The 16,710-nt window shown below is 51.4% G+C and overlaps 1 protein-coding gene, 1 long non-coding RNA gene and 1 pseudogene across 3 annotated transcripts in view; 1 reads left to right on the forward strand and 2 right to left on the reverse strand.

The window, feature by feature from the left end:
- Window positions 1–16,710, forward strand: part of LOC309337428 — a 303,990-nt gene that overhangs the window by 224,549 nt on the left and 62,731 nt on the right. The gene's annotated exons all lie outside the window — the stretch shown is intronic.
- Window positions 1–16,710, reverse strand: part of LAMB2 (laminin subunit beta 2) — a 64,755-nt gene that overhangs the window by 9,811 nt on the left and 38,234 nt on the right. Inside the window, exons 17-29 of the mRNA XM_081852278.1 lie at window positions 16,470–16,662; window positions 15,174–15,317; window positions 13,684–13,915; window positions 13,321–13,484; window positions 12,845–13,069; window positions 11,725–11,942; window positions 9,234–9,330; window positions 6,480–6,852; window positions 4,968–5,152; window positions 3,918–4,159; window positions 2,095–2,298; window positions 1,708–1,852; window positions 861–1,068 (exon numbers count right to left, since the gene is read on the reverse strand). Coding sequence (XP_081708404.1) covers window positions 861–1,068; window positions 1,708–1,852; window positions 2,095–2,298; window positions 3,918–4,159; window positions 4,968–5,152; window positions 6,480–6,852; window positions 9,234–9,330; window positions 11,725–11,942; window positions 12,845–13,069; window positions 13,321–13,484; window positions 13,684–13,915; window positions 15,174–15,317; window positions 16,470–16,662 — 2,630 coding nt within the window. The remainder of the gene's footprint in view (window positions 1–860; window positions 1,069–1,707; window positions 1,853–2,094; window positions 2,299–3,917; window positions 4,160–4,967; window positions 5,153–6,479; window positions 6,853–9,233; window positions 9,331–11,724; window positions 11,943–12,844; window positions 13,070–13,320; window positions 13,485–13,683; window positions 13,916–15,173; window positions 15,318–16,469; window positions 16,663–16,710) is intronic.
- On the reverse strand, window positions 9,846–10,659 carry LOC309337194 (ubiquitin-conjugating enzyme E2 Q2 pseudogene; annotated as a pseudogene). The gene has a single exon. The product of its transcript is annotated as a ubiquitin-conjugating enzyme E2 Q2 pseudogene (transcript).

Below are 16,710 nucleotides of genomic sequence, written 5' to 3' on the forward strand. Positions count from 1 at the left end.
TGAAGCGTATGTAACCCGAGGTACCACTGTACTACGCCGCTTTTGAAAGGCTAATTGTACAGCTGCCTCCATGTTTCCCCACATCAGTGAGAGTTTGGCCCTCCTTGCATCTAAACCACTCCTGTATTTGAGCCTAGATGGCAAACTAGCCCAAACAGTGACCGCCCCACCCTTGTACAATGGTACCTCGGGTTACATACGCTTCAGGTTACATATGCTTCAGGTTACAGACTCCGCTAACCCAGAAATAGTGCTTCAGGTTAAGAACTTTGCTTCAGGATGAGAACAGAAATCGTGCTCCGGAGGCGTGGCGGCAGCAGGAGGCCCCATTAGCTAAAGTGCTTCAGGTTAAGAACAGTTTCAGGTTAGGAACGGACCTCTGGAACGAATTAAGTACTTAACCTGAGGTACCACTGTACTCTGTTCAGCTCCTGTAACACAGCCACATGAAAGGGCCTCTCATCACCATGTTTCTAGCAGTATCTGATATGCACAGTGCTTCACAATTCTCCTCATTTAACTTTGCAATACACCTAACAAAGGAGGTTATTTTCTCTCAGCCTAAGACCCAACGGTGAGCTTCATGGAGGAGGGGGGATTTGAACCCATGTTCAAACCTAATAATAAGCCCACCATCAGTTCAGGTTTTAACAGCAGCTGTGGAGACTCCTGACAGGGTGCTGGTCCCACACAGCAAACTCCTACGCTGCCCCAACTTCCTTTCCCTGTGCTGAATAACTAGTTGCTGCTCATGAAGGGAGGAGGACCAAGGGGAGCACAGTTCTGTCCCTATGGCCTCCTCTCTGGGTCCGACAGGAGCAGCCTCCATCACATGCCCTCTCCGGCCCTCGCACACTCACTTGGCGCGGCGTGCGTCTTGCAGCAGCTGTCCTGCCACACGCACGTCTCCCGCCGTTTGGTCCAAAATGGCGTCCACGTTGGCCAGGCTGCTGACGCGCTCCTTGATCTCCTCAGCGAGGTGGTGGATCTGTGCGGGGGACGCTGGGATGGAGAGTTCCAGCACGCGGGAGGCCACCAGAGCAATGCTGTCAGGGTCGGCTCCGTCAACTGTGTGAGCAATGGGGTCAGTCAGCGCTACAGACGGGTAGAACGACAGGCCCTTGCTTCTCGCAAGACCCACTGCAAATGTCCCCTATGCCCTGCTTTCTTTCATCCCTGTCTGAATACCCCCCGACACACACACACACACACACACACACACAGACACTGCTGGAACCATCAAGGGGTAAATATGTCCACCTGCCTTGCCTGGGACTTGTATAAGGAGGTGCAGGTCATTCTTAACTTTTTTGTATGGAGTTTTGCCTTTCCCTTTTTGGCAGGAACATGAATGTAACTGGCTTTCATTTAATTTTTTTCAACATTAAGATTGCGTTCTGAAATTTTTTTTGGCACTTGCATGTTTATTCTTTGTGAGAGCTCCTTGTGAGGAGGGGTCGACTGTCCAACCACTTTAGGAATTGTTGATCTGTGAGGGTGAATAATGGGGTCTCCTTGCAGCTCTCAGCAGCCTTAACACACTATAGCTCCCATAAATCTTTTTTTTGGGGGGGGGAGCCGTTCAAAAGTGGCATTTTACGGCACGTGATGTACCGTACGTTACACGAGCTGTCTTTTTGAGATAGGCATCGAACAAAATAAAATAAGGGACTGGTGTAGGGGGGCACCCTGATATCCTGCACTTACGATTCAGGAACCCCTTGATTTGCTGGATGAGGTCCCGTAGTTCCTTGTTGGAGCGCTCCAGCCGGGCTTTGGTGGCATTGGCGTTGTCCAGCGCGGCCTGTGCCCTCTGCTTCGCCTCACCTGCCCTTGCCTTTGCCTCGGCCACCTGCAAAGGAGACACCAGGTCCCCTGGTCAGCCAGCAGGGGGAAGCAGAGGCCTAGGGATGCAGGGAGCATTGCATTCCAGGAACAGAGCCAGAGCTAACTCTGTTTACTGCCTTGAGAACAACGTCCAGGCCTTCGTTCTGCTGGTCTTTCCGATGAAACGAAATACGTGCAAACGGAAAAGCTCTCATGGGTTACCTTGCCTATAACACTGAGCTCTGTGGCTCCCCTCTGATGGCTTACCTGACGCAGCAGGACATCCACGTCAGCCACAGCGCGGCGCAGCTCCCCTTCGGCGTGGCGGGCTCGATCCAGCGCGTTGTCGGCTGTGGCCACGGCCCCGTTGCAGTTGAGGCCCCCGCAGTGGCGCCGGCCGTCTTCGTCACGGCAACCAGCCCCTCCGCAGGGGCTGCTGGAGCAGGGGGCGTCCCCCGGAGCACCGCACACCTAGAGGAGAGAGCTGTGATGGCCTGGGATTCGGACTCGGAGGCTGAACCTGATGAATCCCAGCCTGCACAGGAGTCCCTGCCTCCAGAACCAGCTGAGCTGGGGCTGGGGCTGGGGCTTGAGCCTGAAGGGTCCTCACCTGTGCTGGATCCTCAGGTGCAGGCACCAGCTGAGTCTGCTCTGGCTCCTGAGGTGATGGAGGACCCATTGCCTGCAGGTGCTCCACTCTCAGCCCCCTCAGAGGAAGCTGAGGTTGCCTCTGGGTCCAGTAACCCTCCAGCCTCTCCTGAGCTACAGAGGCGGAGGGAACTAAGTTCCCGCAGGAGGAGTGCTCGCCTCCAGGCCAGGAGAGGTGAGTCACCTGTGGACCGGGGCCGCCCTATGCCTTGGGGCAGATAAAAACCAGCCAGCCCCAGTCCCAGGTTGCGGGAGCAACATTGTTGGTAGCCTGTCCCTGCCTGCACCCTGTCCTGCTCTTCTGCCAGAGTTCCTGACCTCACCTGACTCCCTGCCTTGGACCCTGCTTAAGCTTTGACGGACAGCCTCCATACCGCGCCCTCGACCTCGGACTGGATTCGGACCTCGCCGCACGGTTAGCCCTTGGGACCAGCACAAGAGCGTTGGAGGAAGTATGAAGAAACTTGCCAGCAGTAAATCACATGAAATAAGTTTTTGTTTTTTTTAAAATACAGAATTGGCACAGGAGAGTCTGGTCCAATGGGCGCAGCAGCTCTTCTTCAGTAGGTCTTGCCCCTATGGAGCAGTTGAGGAGATGAAGGGCCCTGCCTAAGTCCTCCAGGGTTTCCCCTAAGCAATCTGAGGCTGTGCTTATGTGATGCTGATTTCTCCTCTGCCCTCTTCATGCCTCTCCTGGTACTGGGAGACCAGGAAGGGAGGGGAGCTTGTCACAGCAGGAAGGCCTCTTCACCAGCCAGACTCCTCTCTGCCTCTTGGCCTCCCTCATGCCACAGTCCTGCCCCCACTTCTACCTCTGATTCTGGACTTCTTTCTGCCACAGACTCCCTCCACTCGCTGTTACCTCTTCTGACATCCTCCTCCCAGTCTTCTTCCTCTGACCACTCATTGTCATCTCACCACCAGTCCCTGGGCTCTGAGTCGTCTTCCCTTGGGGGTTCCCCAGCCGGTTTCCCCCTCACCATTCCTCTGCATCCAACCAGTCCCTGACACTCGCCTGCTGTCAACAGGTTTCCTTCCTCGCTCCAGCCACTTTTGCCTCTGGCCCTGCCCAACCACTGGCATGTGGCCTTCAGGCGCTTGTTCAGAACAGAATGTGGCCCTCAAGAGGCGGGAAAAGGTTCCTCGCCTTTGCTCCGTGTGGTTCACAGAAAAGACGGGCACGTCGAAGTACCACAGAGTAACATTTCGCAGTAAAATACCAACAGAACATTAAGCAGAAACTGAAAAGTTCTTGAGCTAGCCTTTCCTCTCAACCAAGACCTGACTGGCTACCTCAGGGATGCGGGGAGACTGTGACCCACCGTGTCACTAGTCCCCCTGGCCGGAGTCGATGAGAACTGGAAGTCTGGCAGTATTTGGAAGGCACTCTGGCTCTCACACACTTTACTTTGTGGTGTTTCCTTCCCAGAATCCCTACCCACCTTCTCATTGATCCGATGCAGGCTCAGCCCTCGAACACGTGTGGACAGGTCAGTCAGGGCTCGCCGGTTGGCTGCATTCTGCCGATTGAAAGCGTCTCTCCGGGCTGCCATCAGGTGCTCCGTGCGTCGTCGGGATGCGGCCGATTGGCCGACAGGGCTGGAGAAACCCACCGTGGAAGCGTTGGCCCGGTGTTCCGCTTCCCGCGATTGGACAAAGGACTGGCGGACGCTGTCATAGGCTCCTGCCGGGGGAAGTGGGGGAGGGATTAAAGAACAGGACTATGAGGCCCTTGCTGGACATCTCTTCTGCCAGACCAGGCTTCCTCAATCTCGGCCCTCCAGATGTTTTTGGCCTACAACTCCCATGATCCCTTGCTAGCAGGACCAGTGGTCAGGGATGATGGGAATTGCAGTCTCAAAACATCTAGAGGGCCGAAGTTGAGGAAGCCTGTGCTAGACCTATGGGAAACCCCCATAATAATAATATATATGTCGTCCATCTGACTAGGTTGCCCAGCCACTCTGGGCGACTCCCAGTGAAATATTAAAAAACAGCATGAAACATTAAAAACTTCCCTATACAGTGGTGCCCCGCAAGACGAATGCCTCGCAAGACGGAAAACCTGCTAGACGAAAGGGTTTTCCGTTTTGGAGGTGCTTCGCAAAACGAATTTCCTATGGGCTTGCTTCGCAAGACGAAAATGTCTTGCGAGTTCCTGCGGGGTTTTTTTCCTTTCCCCCCCTTTTTCTAAGCCGCTAAGCCGCTTATCAGCTGATCCGCTAAGCCGCTAATAGCGCTAATCCGCTAATGGGCTTGCTTCGCAAGACGAAAAAACCACAAGACGAAGAGACTCGCGGAACGGATTCTTTTCGTCTTGCGAGGCACCACTGTACATGCCTAGCCTCCACTCTGGCTCATGAGCAGAGGCTGCAAGTCAAAAGGTTGTGGGGCCAGGGGGAGAACTGCAATTCTACGTTTGACGAAAGCGCTGGGTAAAAATGGGGGGTGGGGGGAGTATGTTTCTTACGTCACTTTGGACACGCACTTACCCAGCACATTGGCATTCTTGAGCGCCTCCAGCTGGCGCGCAAGGTCTGCCAGGCTGAGGTTCAGGGCCCGGGCGCCGCGTTCCAGCGTGCCTAGAGCATGGTTGGCGTTGAAGTTCCTGTCCTGGGTGGCCGTCAGCAACCCTTCCAGGCTGGTCAGCGTTTCTGTGACATCGGCAATCTCCTGCCTGGTGTGAGGACGTAAGTGAGAAGCAGGAGAGACAAGACGAAGAAGAGAAGAAGAGTTTGGATTTGATATCCCGCTTTATCACTACCCGAAGGAGTCTCAAAGCGGCTAACATTCTCCTTTCTCTTCCTCCCACACAACAAACACACTGTGAGGTGAGTGGGGCTGAGAGACTTCACAGAAGTGTGACTGGCCCAAGGTCACCCAGCAGCTGCATGTGGAGGAGCGGGGAGGCGAACCCGGTTCCCCAGATTACGAGACTACTGCTCTTAGCCACTACACCACACTGGCTCTCAGTGGGGAAAGAGGTGCATTGCCACCCAGGACTAAACCACCCACTGCTCCTCTTCAGAGAAATGAAATTAATAACCTTTTCTAAAAAACAACAACCCTGAAGCCTTTCTTTTAGGAATTCTAGGTGCCGAAATCCCAAGGGAGCAGAAAAACTATTTATGTATGCAGCCACAGCTGCACGGATGTTATTGGCCCACAGATAGAAAGAAGATAAAGCCCATACCAGAGAAGAATGGCAGATTAAGTTGATGGATTATGCCGAAATGGCTAAGGACCCAGAAGAATCAGAAATCAGGAAGACCAAAAATTTTTAATAATCAATGGGGGAAATTTATAACCTATCTTAAAAACCATTGTATAAACAGTTAAAATCGTTAGTAGGATTGGAATACCACTTGTAGTTTAATGGTGAGTTTTGGAAACAACAGAGATGTAAAAGATGTGGGCTATTATAAAAGATGCAGGAGGAAATGATTAACAACAGGACCCACAAAGGTGAGGAGGGAAGTCCTAGAGATTCTTTGGGAATCTTGTGTCTATGTTGTACGTTCAATATGTGAAGGTAAAGTTTTAATCTGAGAAACTTGCAAATACAGTGGTACCTCGGGTTAAGTACTTAATTCGTTCCGGAGGTCTGTTCTTAACCTGAAACTGTTCTTAACCTGAAGCACCACTTTAGCTAATGGGGCATCCTGCTGCCGCCGCCCAATTTCTGTTCTCATTCTGAGGTAAAGTTCTTAACCCGAGGTACTATTTCTGGGTTAGCGGAGTCTGTAACCTGAAGCGTATGTAACCTGAAGCGTATGTAACCCAAGGTACCACTGTAAAAAAATGTAAGAAGAGAGAGAGGGAGAGGGAGAAGCCCAGCTCCCAAAACAAACTATGGTACCTGGGATTCTTTGGGAGAAGCCAAACAAAAGACAAAAATTGAATGCAGCAGCTCAGTTCCTACCCTGCCTACCCACTGCTCCTAGGCTCCAGCCAGGTCCATTTCCTCTGCACATGTACAGGTACCAAGGCCACCCGTCACTCACCGCAGCGAATCCATATTCTGCAAGAGGTGGGTGATTGCACTGGCGGTGGCGTTGCGGGCATTGACGATGGCCTGGACCGCACTCAGCTTGTCCTGGAGTCGGCGGAAGGTGCCCTCAAACGCCCCGGTGAGGCCCGTCTGCTGAAGCTGCTGTGCGCGCTGTGCCAGGCTGCGGGTTCGAGCAGCCAAATCCTGCACAATGCGGTCCCAGTCCCCAAAGCACTGGTGGCATGGCTGGCAGGCGGGGAACTCGCCGGCAAAACCTCGGGAGCACTGGTCGCAGCGCACACCAGAGACCCCCGGGAGGCAGGAGCAGTGCCCAGTGATGCGGTGGCATTGCGGCTTCTCGATCCCACGAGGGTCACAGTCGCAGGCTGCACGCAACATGAGAAGAAGAGTTTGGATTTGATATCCCGCTTTATCACTACCCGAAGGAGTCTCAAAGTGGATAACATTCTCCTTTCCCTTCCTCCCCCACAACAAACACTCTGTGAGGTGAGTGGGGCTGAGAGACTTCAGAGAAGTGTGAGTAGCCCAAGGTCACCCAGCAGCTGCATGTGGAGGAGCGGGGAAGCGAACCCGGTTCCCCAGATTACGAGACTACCGCTCTTAACCACTACACCACACTGGCTCTCCAAAAACGCCGTAAAAGAGAGAGAGAGTTATTCCTTCGCACGTGGCGTCTTCCAAGTGCTTCATCCCACATAAAGGGCTCCCCCGCCTCCAAGGAAACCACCCAACTCTTTGTAGTCCACATTTTCTTTTTAAAATAAATAAATCATTTTTTAAAAAAATTTCCAATAAAAAACATCCCATTTTTCTGGCCCATGTAGGACCAGTCTGGAAAGTTAACCTTGGTGAAGACTTGACGTTTTCATCCCCCAAAAAGTATTTGATTTGAGTTTCCATTGAAATGAGGCTGTATTTTAATATTTTAATGTTGTATTTTAATCTTGTTTTTAAGTTGTGTTTCGGTCAATTTGTTTTTGTATCAGGTGTTAGCCCCCTGAGTCCAGTCTTGGCTGGGGAGGGTGGGGTATAAACAACAACAACAACAACAACAACAACAACAACAATTAATATCCAATCATATTACTTCAATTAAAAAAATAAAATAAAAAAGATCAAATTATAGTCCAAATTGTATTTATTAATTTCTTGGGGCTCCCCGCAATCTGGATCTCTGGAGCATATCTCCACATCTTAGTCCTGCTTCTCCTTGTTGTTTCCATATTTTCCACATCTCGATATTAACGCTTGGTAATATAGACCACATTTTCAAGCTGCATGGGCTACCACCGGGGATCGTCTCTGACAAAGGTACCCAGTTCACAGCCCAGTTCATGCAGATGCTGGCAGTGGAACTGTGCATTTCGTCCACCCACCATCCTGCGAGTGGAATGCCGAGTTGGAGAAAACTGACATGACTTTACAGCAATATTTGTGCCGTTATGTCGGCTACCAGCACAGCAACTGGGTATCCCTCCTTCCTCTAGCAGAGTTCTCCTACGACAATGTACTCTGTGTCTCCAACCAACAACCCCTTTCTTTGCCAACTAGGGATACACCCTCACACCTTTCCAGAAAGCATGGCCGAAGAAACAAAACCCTTAATAGTCTGAACCCAGGGTCTCCAAATTGCTCTTTGTAAAAAAACACATTCTCCTAGCTCTGCCTATTTAAATGCCATTCCTATTATTTCACCATGTGTGCTAGTAGAGTGTGATCTAGCATTAAATCACCCACTCCAAATGGCTTCATAACAGAATCAAGAAGCTGAGTTGATCTCAAACGTCGTTGCTTGAAATATTAGGTAAAGGTAAAGGGGACCCCTGACCATTAGGTCCAGTTGTGGCCGACTCTGGGGTTGCAGTGCTCATCTCACTTTACTGGCCAAGGGAGCTGGCGTGCAGCTTCTGGGTCATGTGGCCAGCATGACTAAGCCGCTTCTGGCGAACCAGAGCAGCACACGGAAATGCTGTTTACCTTCCCGCCGGAGAGGTACCTATTTATCTACTTGCACTTTGACATGGTTTCAAACTGCTAGGTTGGCAGGAAGTAGGACCGAGCAACTGGAGCTCACCCCGTCGTTGGGATTCGAACCGCTGACCTTCTGATCTGCAAGTCCTAGGCTCTGTGGTTTAATATGCACTTTCAAGCATATTGGTATGAGATTGGATACCTAGTCTTTTAGTGAGCCGTGTCCTTCAGAGAGTGGACTAGGCAGAAAAACGTCAAGTGAGAGTCAGATGAAGTGCTGGATGAGTTTGCTGAAACTGGGATCCAAATGTCAGCCTTTGAGAATCTAATGCTGGATTAATAGGTTGTGCTGCCTGCTTCAGGAGCCAGTTTGCTTCCAGTACATGATCAAATAAATATTACAAAAGGCACGGGAAGTCTCCAGTGCATTGTAATTTACCAGGAGACTCTCAATGAAGTAGGAAGGTTCCCCTTTCTTAAGCAACGGCTTAGACTCAAGAGTTCCTTCTGTGCGAGCAGAAGGAACCCAATTCTGGAGCATCTCTTGACCCTTAGCAAGTGTCATTTTTTTGGGGGGGGGAGGTGAAAGGGGCTGAAATGTGAAATAGGGGTAAACCCCTCTGAGCATACATAATTTAATTCATAGTTCTCGGAATCCAAACCATCACCTTCATGGGCATCAAGACCAGAAACTCGCTTAAATGAAATAAAACCATTTTCAGGATCCCTGCACAGCCCAGAGCAACGGCAGGGTTTCAGAATACGCAGCACTCACCTCTGCACTGCTGGCTGGGCTCCCCCCAATGGTTCTCCTGGCATTCCGAGCAGGTGCGGCCCCCGAAACCTGGCCGACATTGGCATTGCCCTGTAAACTACAAGGCAGGTGCAGTTTGCATGACAACTTCAAGAACTCCCCAAAGCGAGCCCTTTGTACCCTGCCCCGTGGAAAAGTGAGACACGGAAGCCACTGCCAGGGTACAAAAGCAAAGATCTGGATCCTCACCGGGCACCCTAACCACTGCTTCACACTACCTCTCAGCCCCTAGCCCTAGCTGGGTCTAAGGAAGGACAAATAAGTGCATATAAAAAGGGGGAGATCTTAATGACTGGTATTTTAGTAAACCCCAAGAGCCCAGTTTGAAGGATTAACACTCTAAAAGTTTGAAGGATTAACACTCTAACACTCTAATGGAGTGGGGATTGGTATGCTTAATTCATGGGGACAATAAAGTTTTAAAACTGTTCAGTTGAAGATACTTGACAGAAGAGCAGAATCGTACAGCTGTAGCTTATACTGGATGTGTCAGTCAACAGATTGTCCACTAGTTATCTATGAGCTAGAATCTTCAGTATAGCTGTTATAGGGGCATTCATTGTTGAATCTGTGTTGGAAGGAAAATCTTTTACTGACATTGGTCCAAGTGTATGAAATGTCCACAATGTTAACCATCTTCTTTAGGAGGTGTGAACCAGCCATTTTTCTCATGTAACTGTACTAGTGATTTATAGGACTGCTGTGCTCTTGCTAGGTTATATTGGTTCTTATTTGCTCCAAACTGTACTCTGGCTTTTCCTTTGACTAATGTGGGCACTGATCTGCATGATGACAGATTCTGTAGAATAGGCACTACTCCAACCCTGTTTAGTAAGCAGCTCCATGCATAATGCACCTCCATTGAGAACATGCATGGGAGACACCACTCTCACAAATGGAGGATCAAAGGGAAAGTTATCCTTAAAAGAGAAGTTGAGCAAAATATATTCTACACCTTCTTTTTCTTTTAAGGCTTGAAGATCACCATGCAATGGGCTGTCAGGACCAACCCTTAGAAGTTTTACATGCCAGTCATATAGGCTGTCATTTACAAGTTCCACCGAATAAATCCCTGACTTGTAACTCTGCGACCTATATATATCCCTGAGTTCTTTCATAAGTCGATCTGAAGCCTGGGCAGACCCAGAGGCTGCAGCATTTAGATGGTTTTGCCTTTGACTCTTTCAAATTTTTTCTAAGATTGCCAGGTTCACTTTCTCAATGGCGTCAACCTCTGTCTTCTTTCCATCGACAGGTTCTTCCTCCTTCATATCACCCATATTCATGGGTGAATATCTTCACCCATATCTTCCTCCTCCACTTCTTCTGATGTAACCTCTTCCATTGTTCCATTCTGGCCGGTCGGCAATGGTTGATCTAACATTTCAACATCGGTGAAATATACTCAGAGTTGAGAGTGGATTTCATGCTCTTTATTCAGCTCATAGTGGTGAGGAGGAATGAATGTCCCCCCCAAAGTATCTGCTTTATATACATTATTTACACAATGGGCTGCACGTGATTGGCTAATTCCGGAATTCTCCTGTAGGTCAATCAGGTTGTGGATTCACTTCCATCTGGAGCAGGATTGGGTGGTTCCTGCAGACCAATCATACTGCTGCATTGTTCTAGGACCAATCAGACTGCTGCATTTTGGATCCTATTCAACTCAGTACATAACAATCGGGATGCTGGGGAAGATTATATAGTCTGCAGAGGTCACATATCAATCGTTTCAATTGTTGGAGAAGTAGAGTATTGCTCTTTTTAATATCATCTAAACGCTTCAATACTGAAGTCAAGTTGGGGTCATCTGATTCCACAAACGATATTGGCGATGAAGAGGGATAAGACTCTGTGATGTTGCAGTTGGGAGCCTCGCAACGCCAACACCGCCACCGCTCACCATCCACTGCTTAGCATGCATAAAGTCCCAGGTTCAACCACTGGCATTTCCAGGAAGGGCTGGCAGCATCTCTGTCTGAGGCCCTGCAGTGCTGCTGCCAGTCAGTGTAGACGCTACTGAGTTGGATGGACCAATGGGCTGGCTCAGGGTAAGGCAGCTTCCTGTGTTCCTATGCTCTCCCCTCCCCTTGTTTCTAACACAGCTTTGCACCAGATCAGGGGTGTGAAAAAGAGGCCCTCCAGACCTCTCTACCTCCCCAAGCCACTCCTGTTACTGGCCCTAATTTGCCCCACAATGTATCTTTGAATTGTAGCATTGGAAGGGTCCCAAAGAGTCATCTGGCCCACCCCCTGCCTGGATGGAGGATGGAAGCAATGGGAGTACAGAAACCAGCCTGCAAAGGTACATATTTACTTTCACGGTTTCAGCCCCCTTTGTTTCTGCTGATCCCTGGCCCTCAGAAAGTTCCCTAGAAGAAAATGCTTCTCTCCCCCTCCTGCCCTAGAGGCTCCCAGCCTCGCCCGCCACACAGCTTCCCATCCTAACCTGATTGCAAGCCGAGCTCAGGGAGTACTGCGGGTGGCATTCGCAGGGCTGGCAGCCTTGACCGCTGGCCAGGTTCCAGAAGTTGGGAGCGCAGCGGTCGCAGTTCTGCCCCTGGACGTTGGGCAGGCACTGGCATTGCCCGCTGTACCGCTCGCACTGGCACTGGTCCTGCGACGGGCACTGGCTGCGAACCGTGCCCAGGAAGTTACAGGAGCAACCTGCAGGGAGGGAAGGCACAGAAACACCATACACAAGAGAAACACCGGTGCTTTCAAAATGGCGGGTCGAAGAAAGATGCTCCGCTTGGAGGGTGAAGCAATGGATCGGCACGAAAATTAAATATGCAATCATGTAGATTTAAAAAGAAGCCACGCCTCCTTTGGGCATAAGAAACCTAGCAGCTTTCACACTTCAGCAAGGTACTGCGGGGGGGGGGGGATATGGGGCAGGAAGGGGCATGGCAGATAATCGGACTCCTAAATTGTTCCCAACAAGCCTTTGTGTGTGATAAAGCAGCCATCCATGTTCTGTGTGGAAGGCAAAGAAGCCTTCCTTCTTATCACTGCACCCCACCCCCAGCAACATTACTAGTCCCATTTATTAGCAACCCTGAGGATTAGAAACCGGGTTTTTGTGTTTTGTTTCACCCCCCCCTTTCCTATTTTTTTAAAAAAAGAAACAAAAAGCTCACATTCTTGGTCCTCTGAAATATGACACATACTGAATTAGAACACCAAGTTCCTGACAGCATTTTGAAGACAAGCTTTCCTCTTGGGTCTCAATATAAGTGGCCTTACTTACAGGAAGGGAACGTAGGTGCCTTAGGGGGTTTAATTCGCACTTAACGATTTTGTTGAGATCCAAACTTGGGAATAATAAAATGATATGTGGTTAAGATTTAAGGTGCAGCTGGCCCCGGGACCATAAGCCCTGAGTGTTTGCGGTGATCTCCTTCCCCCATAAAATTAACAGGACGGCTGTTAACAAAATAATCGGGAAGCCTGAGGCCCGATCCTCTTTCGTTTACTGAAGGACCACCAAGAGTCAAGGTCAGGCAGGTAGCAATGGGAGCAACATGTGCCGGATGGAAAACACATCTCTCTCCACAAGAGACACTCACGGCGGCAGGTGCGTCGTGTGGCATCGCCGTAATAGCCTCCCTGGCAGTGTTGGCACTGGTCGCCCTCAGTGTGGTAGAGGCAGCGGAGGCAGCGGCCTGTGCGCCGGTCACAAGATCCCGGATCTGCCACATCAATGTTGCTGTTGCACGCGCAGGGCTGGCACTGCCCCCTGGCCTGCCAAGGGTTGCCGTAGTAACCAGGAGCGCACTCGTCACAGCGCGGGCCTGTGTGAGGTAAAAGGCGCTGTGTGAGATAAAAGGCGTCATTTATGAGGTAAAATGGAGCCCAGTCCCCATCTCCACTGCAATACACACATAAACCGCGACCACAGGTCTATCAATGTACTCATGTTCCCAGAGAAGCGTGACTTGAGAAGGAGGTTACAATGTGGCCTTCTGTCTCTGTTACACCCCTTCCTCATCTCCTCTCAAGCTCCCAGTCCTAGGGCTACAGGGCGCTAGAAAGTTGGACTTGCCTGTATAGCCTGGGAGGCAGCTACAAACTACTGTCCCAGAGCGGCCATCTTGGCGGCAAGAAGCAGCAAAATGGCGTCCAGAGCCAGGTGCCTCAGGGCAGGGACAGGGCCGGCAATGGCCCCCTGAAGCCAGTGATGGGTTCCCATAGAATCCGGACACACAACTGCAATTTGGGGGAACAAAAAAAAGGGTTTGATGAACATATTTGTTGCCATTGGTGTGGGGGCTAATCCCCAGGGCTGTTTGCAGATCGTGGTTTGGTCCTTTGGAAGTTAGGCCTCGCCAGGAGGCCTTTCCCTCTGGTACTTCATACACATGGATACACCCCCTACTTCCACCGGGGGCTGTCCCAAGATGCTCACCTTTGGCATCGATCTCCTTCTGTGTGGCCCCGGCAATGCAAACAGCTGCCCGTCCGCGGGTCGCATTCCTCCGAGCGCCCATTGCAGTGGCATGGGCGGCAGCTGGGGAAGCCCCAGTGGCCGGGCTGGCAGTGGTCACAGCGTGGCCCAAAGGCACCAGGCCGGCATGGGCACTGCCCGTTGAAGTTGTCGCAGAAACTGCTCAGAGAGCCTTCGCTGTTGCACTGGCACACTGCAAGGGGAGAGGGGGAGAAGTCACGCACATGCTCCCTGCTGCTGCTCCTCCTGACACACAAGGTAACGATCCGTGGACGCCTCCTGCCCTGCTCATCACGTGCTGCAGTCCGTCCCCCACCATATGCAAACCCCCGTCACCCGTGTCTGCTAGGGTGCTGCACAGTCTGTTCTGAGAAGTTTCAAGATCCAATTATGCAAATCAGAGAATGGAAACGTGCTTGCTTTGCATTAAAATTAATGCGCTCGCACAATCTTTTCCTGAACCCGATCATTTAAGATTTCTGCAGCGTCTGTCAGCTAATGGCAGGATGAAGAGGTACATCAAAGGACAGAGAGAAAAATAAAGAGGGCATCTACAGAAATGCACAATTGCTCCAGTTTTGTAAAAAAACCAAACGAACCCTGTAGTTTGAGTGCCTGGAAAGTGCTATGATATCTGTAATAGAAGAGCTGTCTTGAGTAAAGTAAAAAGCAGAGTGAGCTCATTTGCACGTAACACTAAGAAAAACTGTGAATTCTGTGAAGGTGCAAACATGAGGTGAGGAGACTGAGTCACTTTGCTTTTCCTCTGGTCCTGTTGCAGCTGGGTTGTTGTGAGCTAAACTATGGTTTGGCTTAGCATGCTGACCAAACCTGGGTTCGTGGTCTGTCTCATCCAGTCTCCTCTTGTTCCCCTGCCCTCCTAGTAGCTGTTGGCAGGGCAGGAGCACTTACCTGACCTCCTGCCACCTGCATCACTGCAACTTACTGAGAGGGAGAGGTGGGGTGGTGGGGTGGTCAGCATGGTGCAAGTGCAGAATTGGTTCCATTGGTGCGTTTGCACTGCGCTGACCTCACCGCTGCCTTACTTGCCCCCTTCTGGGTGAGTCGTGACTCAGGTGACAGGAGGTCAGGTAAGCACCCCTGCCTTGTCAGCTGCTACTGGGAGGGATTAATAGTGGGTGGAGGAGCAGGAGGGAGGCAGGGGGCATGTTATCATTTCCTCCCCCCATATTGCTCCTCCATCCCCAACTCTGCAAGAAGCTCCTCTTCTGCAACCCAAGGAGGAGTTTCAAATGTGGGTTTGCACTTTGGTGCAACGGCAGGAGCAAGAGGAGACCGGACAGCTCTCTGTTCCCAGTGGTTCCGTCCTAGCAGACTGTTTACATCAGCACTGACTGAAATGCAGGAGCCCAGAGAGGACTGGCCCATGCTTTCAAAAGGAAAGACGAAAGAGTTTGGGGAGGAAAGGGCGGAACCTGAATTATACTCACCTTTGCAGCCACCGGGCCCAAAGCCGTAGGTGCCAGGGGAGCAACGTTCACAGCGGCGGCCCATGACGTGAGGCTTGCACTGGCACTGCCCCCCATCTGGACGACACTCGGAGCTCAGCGATCCCTGGGGGCTGCACAGGCAGGCTGGGGGCAAAGGGAGAGTGAGTAGGAGGCAGGAGAACGAAAGGAAAGAAGTGCCCTTCTGCTACAAGCCAGCAGGAGCCTCTCTTCCTCTGATATACATAAAAGGGCCTGTGAAAGACACTGAGAGAGGTTGCAATGGCCGTAGCTCAGTGGCAGAGCCTCTGCTTTGCGTGCAGAAGGTTGCTGGTTCGATCCCTGGAATCTCCAGGCAGGGCTGCGAATGTATCTTGCCCAAAAACCTGGAGAGCTGCTGCAAGGCAGTATAGGCCTACATGGCTCAGGTGGTAGAGTATAAGACTCTTGATTTCAAGGTCGTGAGTTCGAGCCCCATGCTAGGCAAAAGATTCCAGCGTTGCAGGCAGTTGGGCCAGTCATCTGGCTCAGCCAAAGGCAGCTGCCGACACGCCCCCAGCTTGCCCACTCCAGTATAAGATGGCAAGAAGCATTATCTATGTGGCACGGGCAGCCCCACCCATGCATGCAACCTAGCAAGGATGTGGCGCAGCATTGCTCCCTCTTAGTGCGGGCCTTTTGGGTACCACCTCTCTCAGCTCACCCTGAACCCCCTGTAGCACTTGGGAACATTTCCATTGCTTGCTAAGGCGAGCGAAAGCCTCTACTGCAACCTGTGGACTACAGCTCCCATTACCCCAGGCCACTGGCCACACTGGCTGGGGCTGATGGGAGTTTGAGTCTGGAGGGCCATAGGTAACCCATTCCTGTGCAGTAAGGATGTATTGCATAGTGAGTTGGTGGCAAAAGGTAAAGGTAAAGGGACCCCTGACCATTAGGTCCAGTCACGGACGACTCTGGGGTTGCGGCGCTCATCTCGCTTTATTGGCCAAGGGAGCCGGCGTACATCTTCCAGGTCATGTGGCTAGCATGACAAAGCCGCTTCTGGCGAACCAGAGCAGCGCAGGGAAACACCATTTACCTTCCCACCAGAGTGGTACCTATTTATCTACTTGCACTTTGACATGCTTTCAAACTTCTAGGTTGGCAGGAGCAGGGACCGAGCAATGGGAGCTCACCCCGTCGCAGGGATTCAAACCGCTGACCTTCTGATCGGCAATTCCTAGGCTCTGTGGTTTAACCCACAGCGCCACCCGCGTCCCTGTGAGTTGGTGGTAGTTGCTTGTTTATAACACTCACGTAGTGCCCCCTGGTGGATGATGGCCGACATGCTGGTGAGCAAGGTGACGCAAGGCTCTGGCGTCGGCGCCTTAACCACGGGCCGAGCCTGCTGGGCGCAGCGGTAGCGCTCAAAGGTCTCCTTGCGGGCAATGGAGGCGGCGTCCCCAGCGATGAACATCTCCAGGGAGGAATAGCGTGGCATCAGGACCAGCTGAGTAGGGAGGGGAGCGAGAGGGAGGCAGAGAGGAGGTGTTATTTG

The sequence above is a fragment of the Podarcis erhardii genome (assembly GCF_964252035.2).
Source record: "Podarcis erhardii genome assembly, chromosome: 2".
NCBI lineage: Eukaryota > Metazoa > Chordata > Lepidosauria > Squamata > Lacertidae > Podarcis > Podarcis erhardii.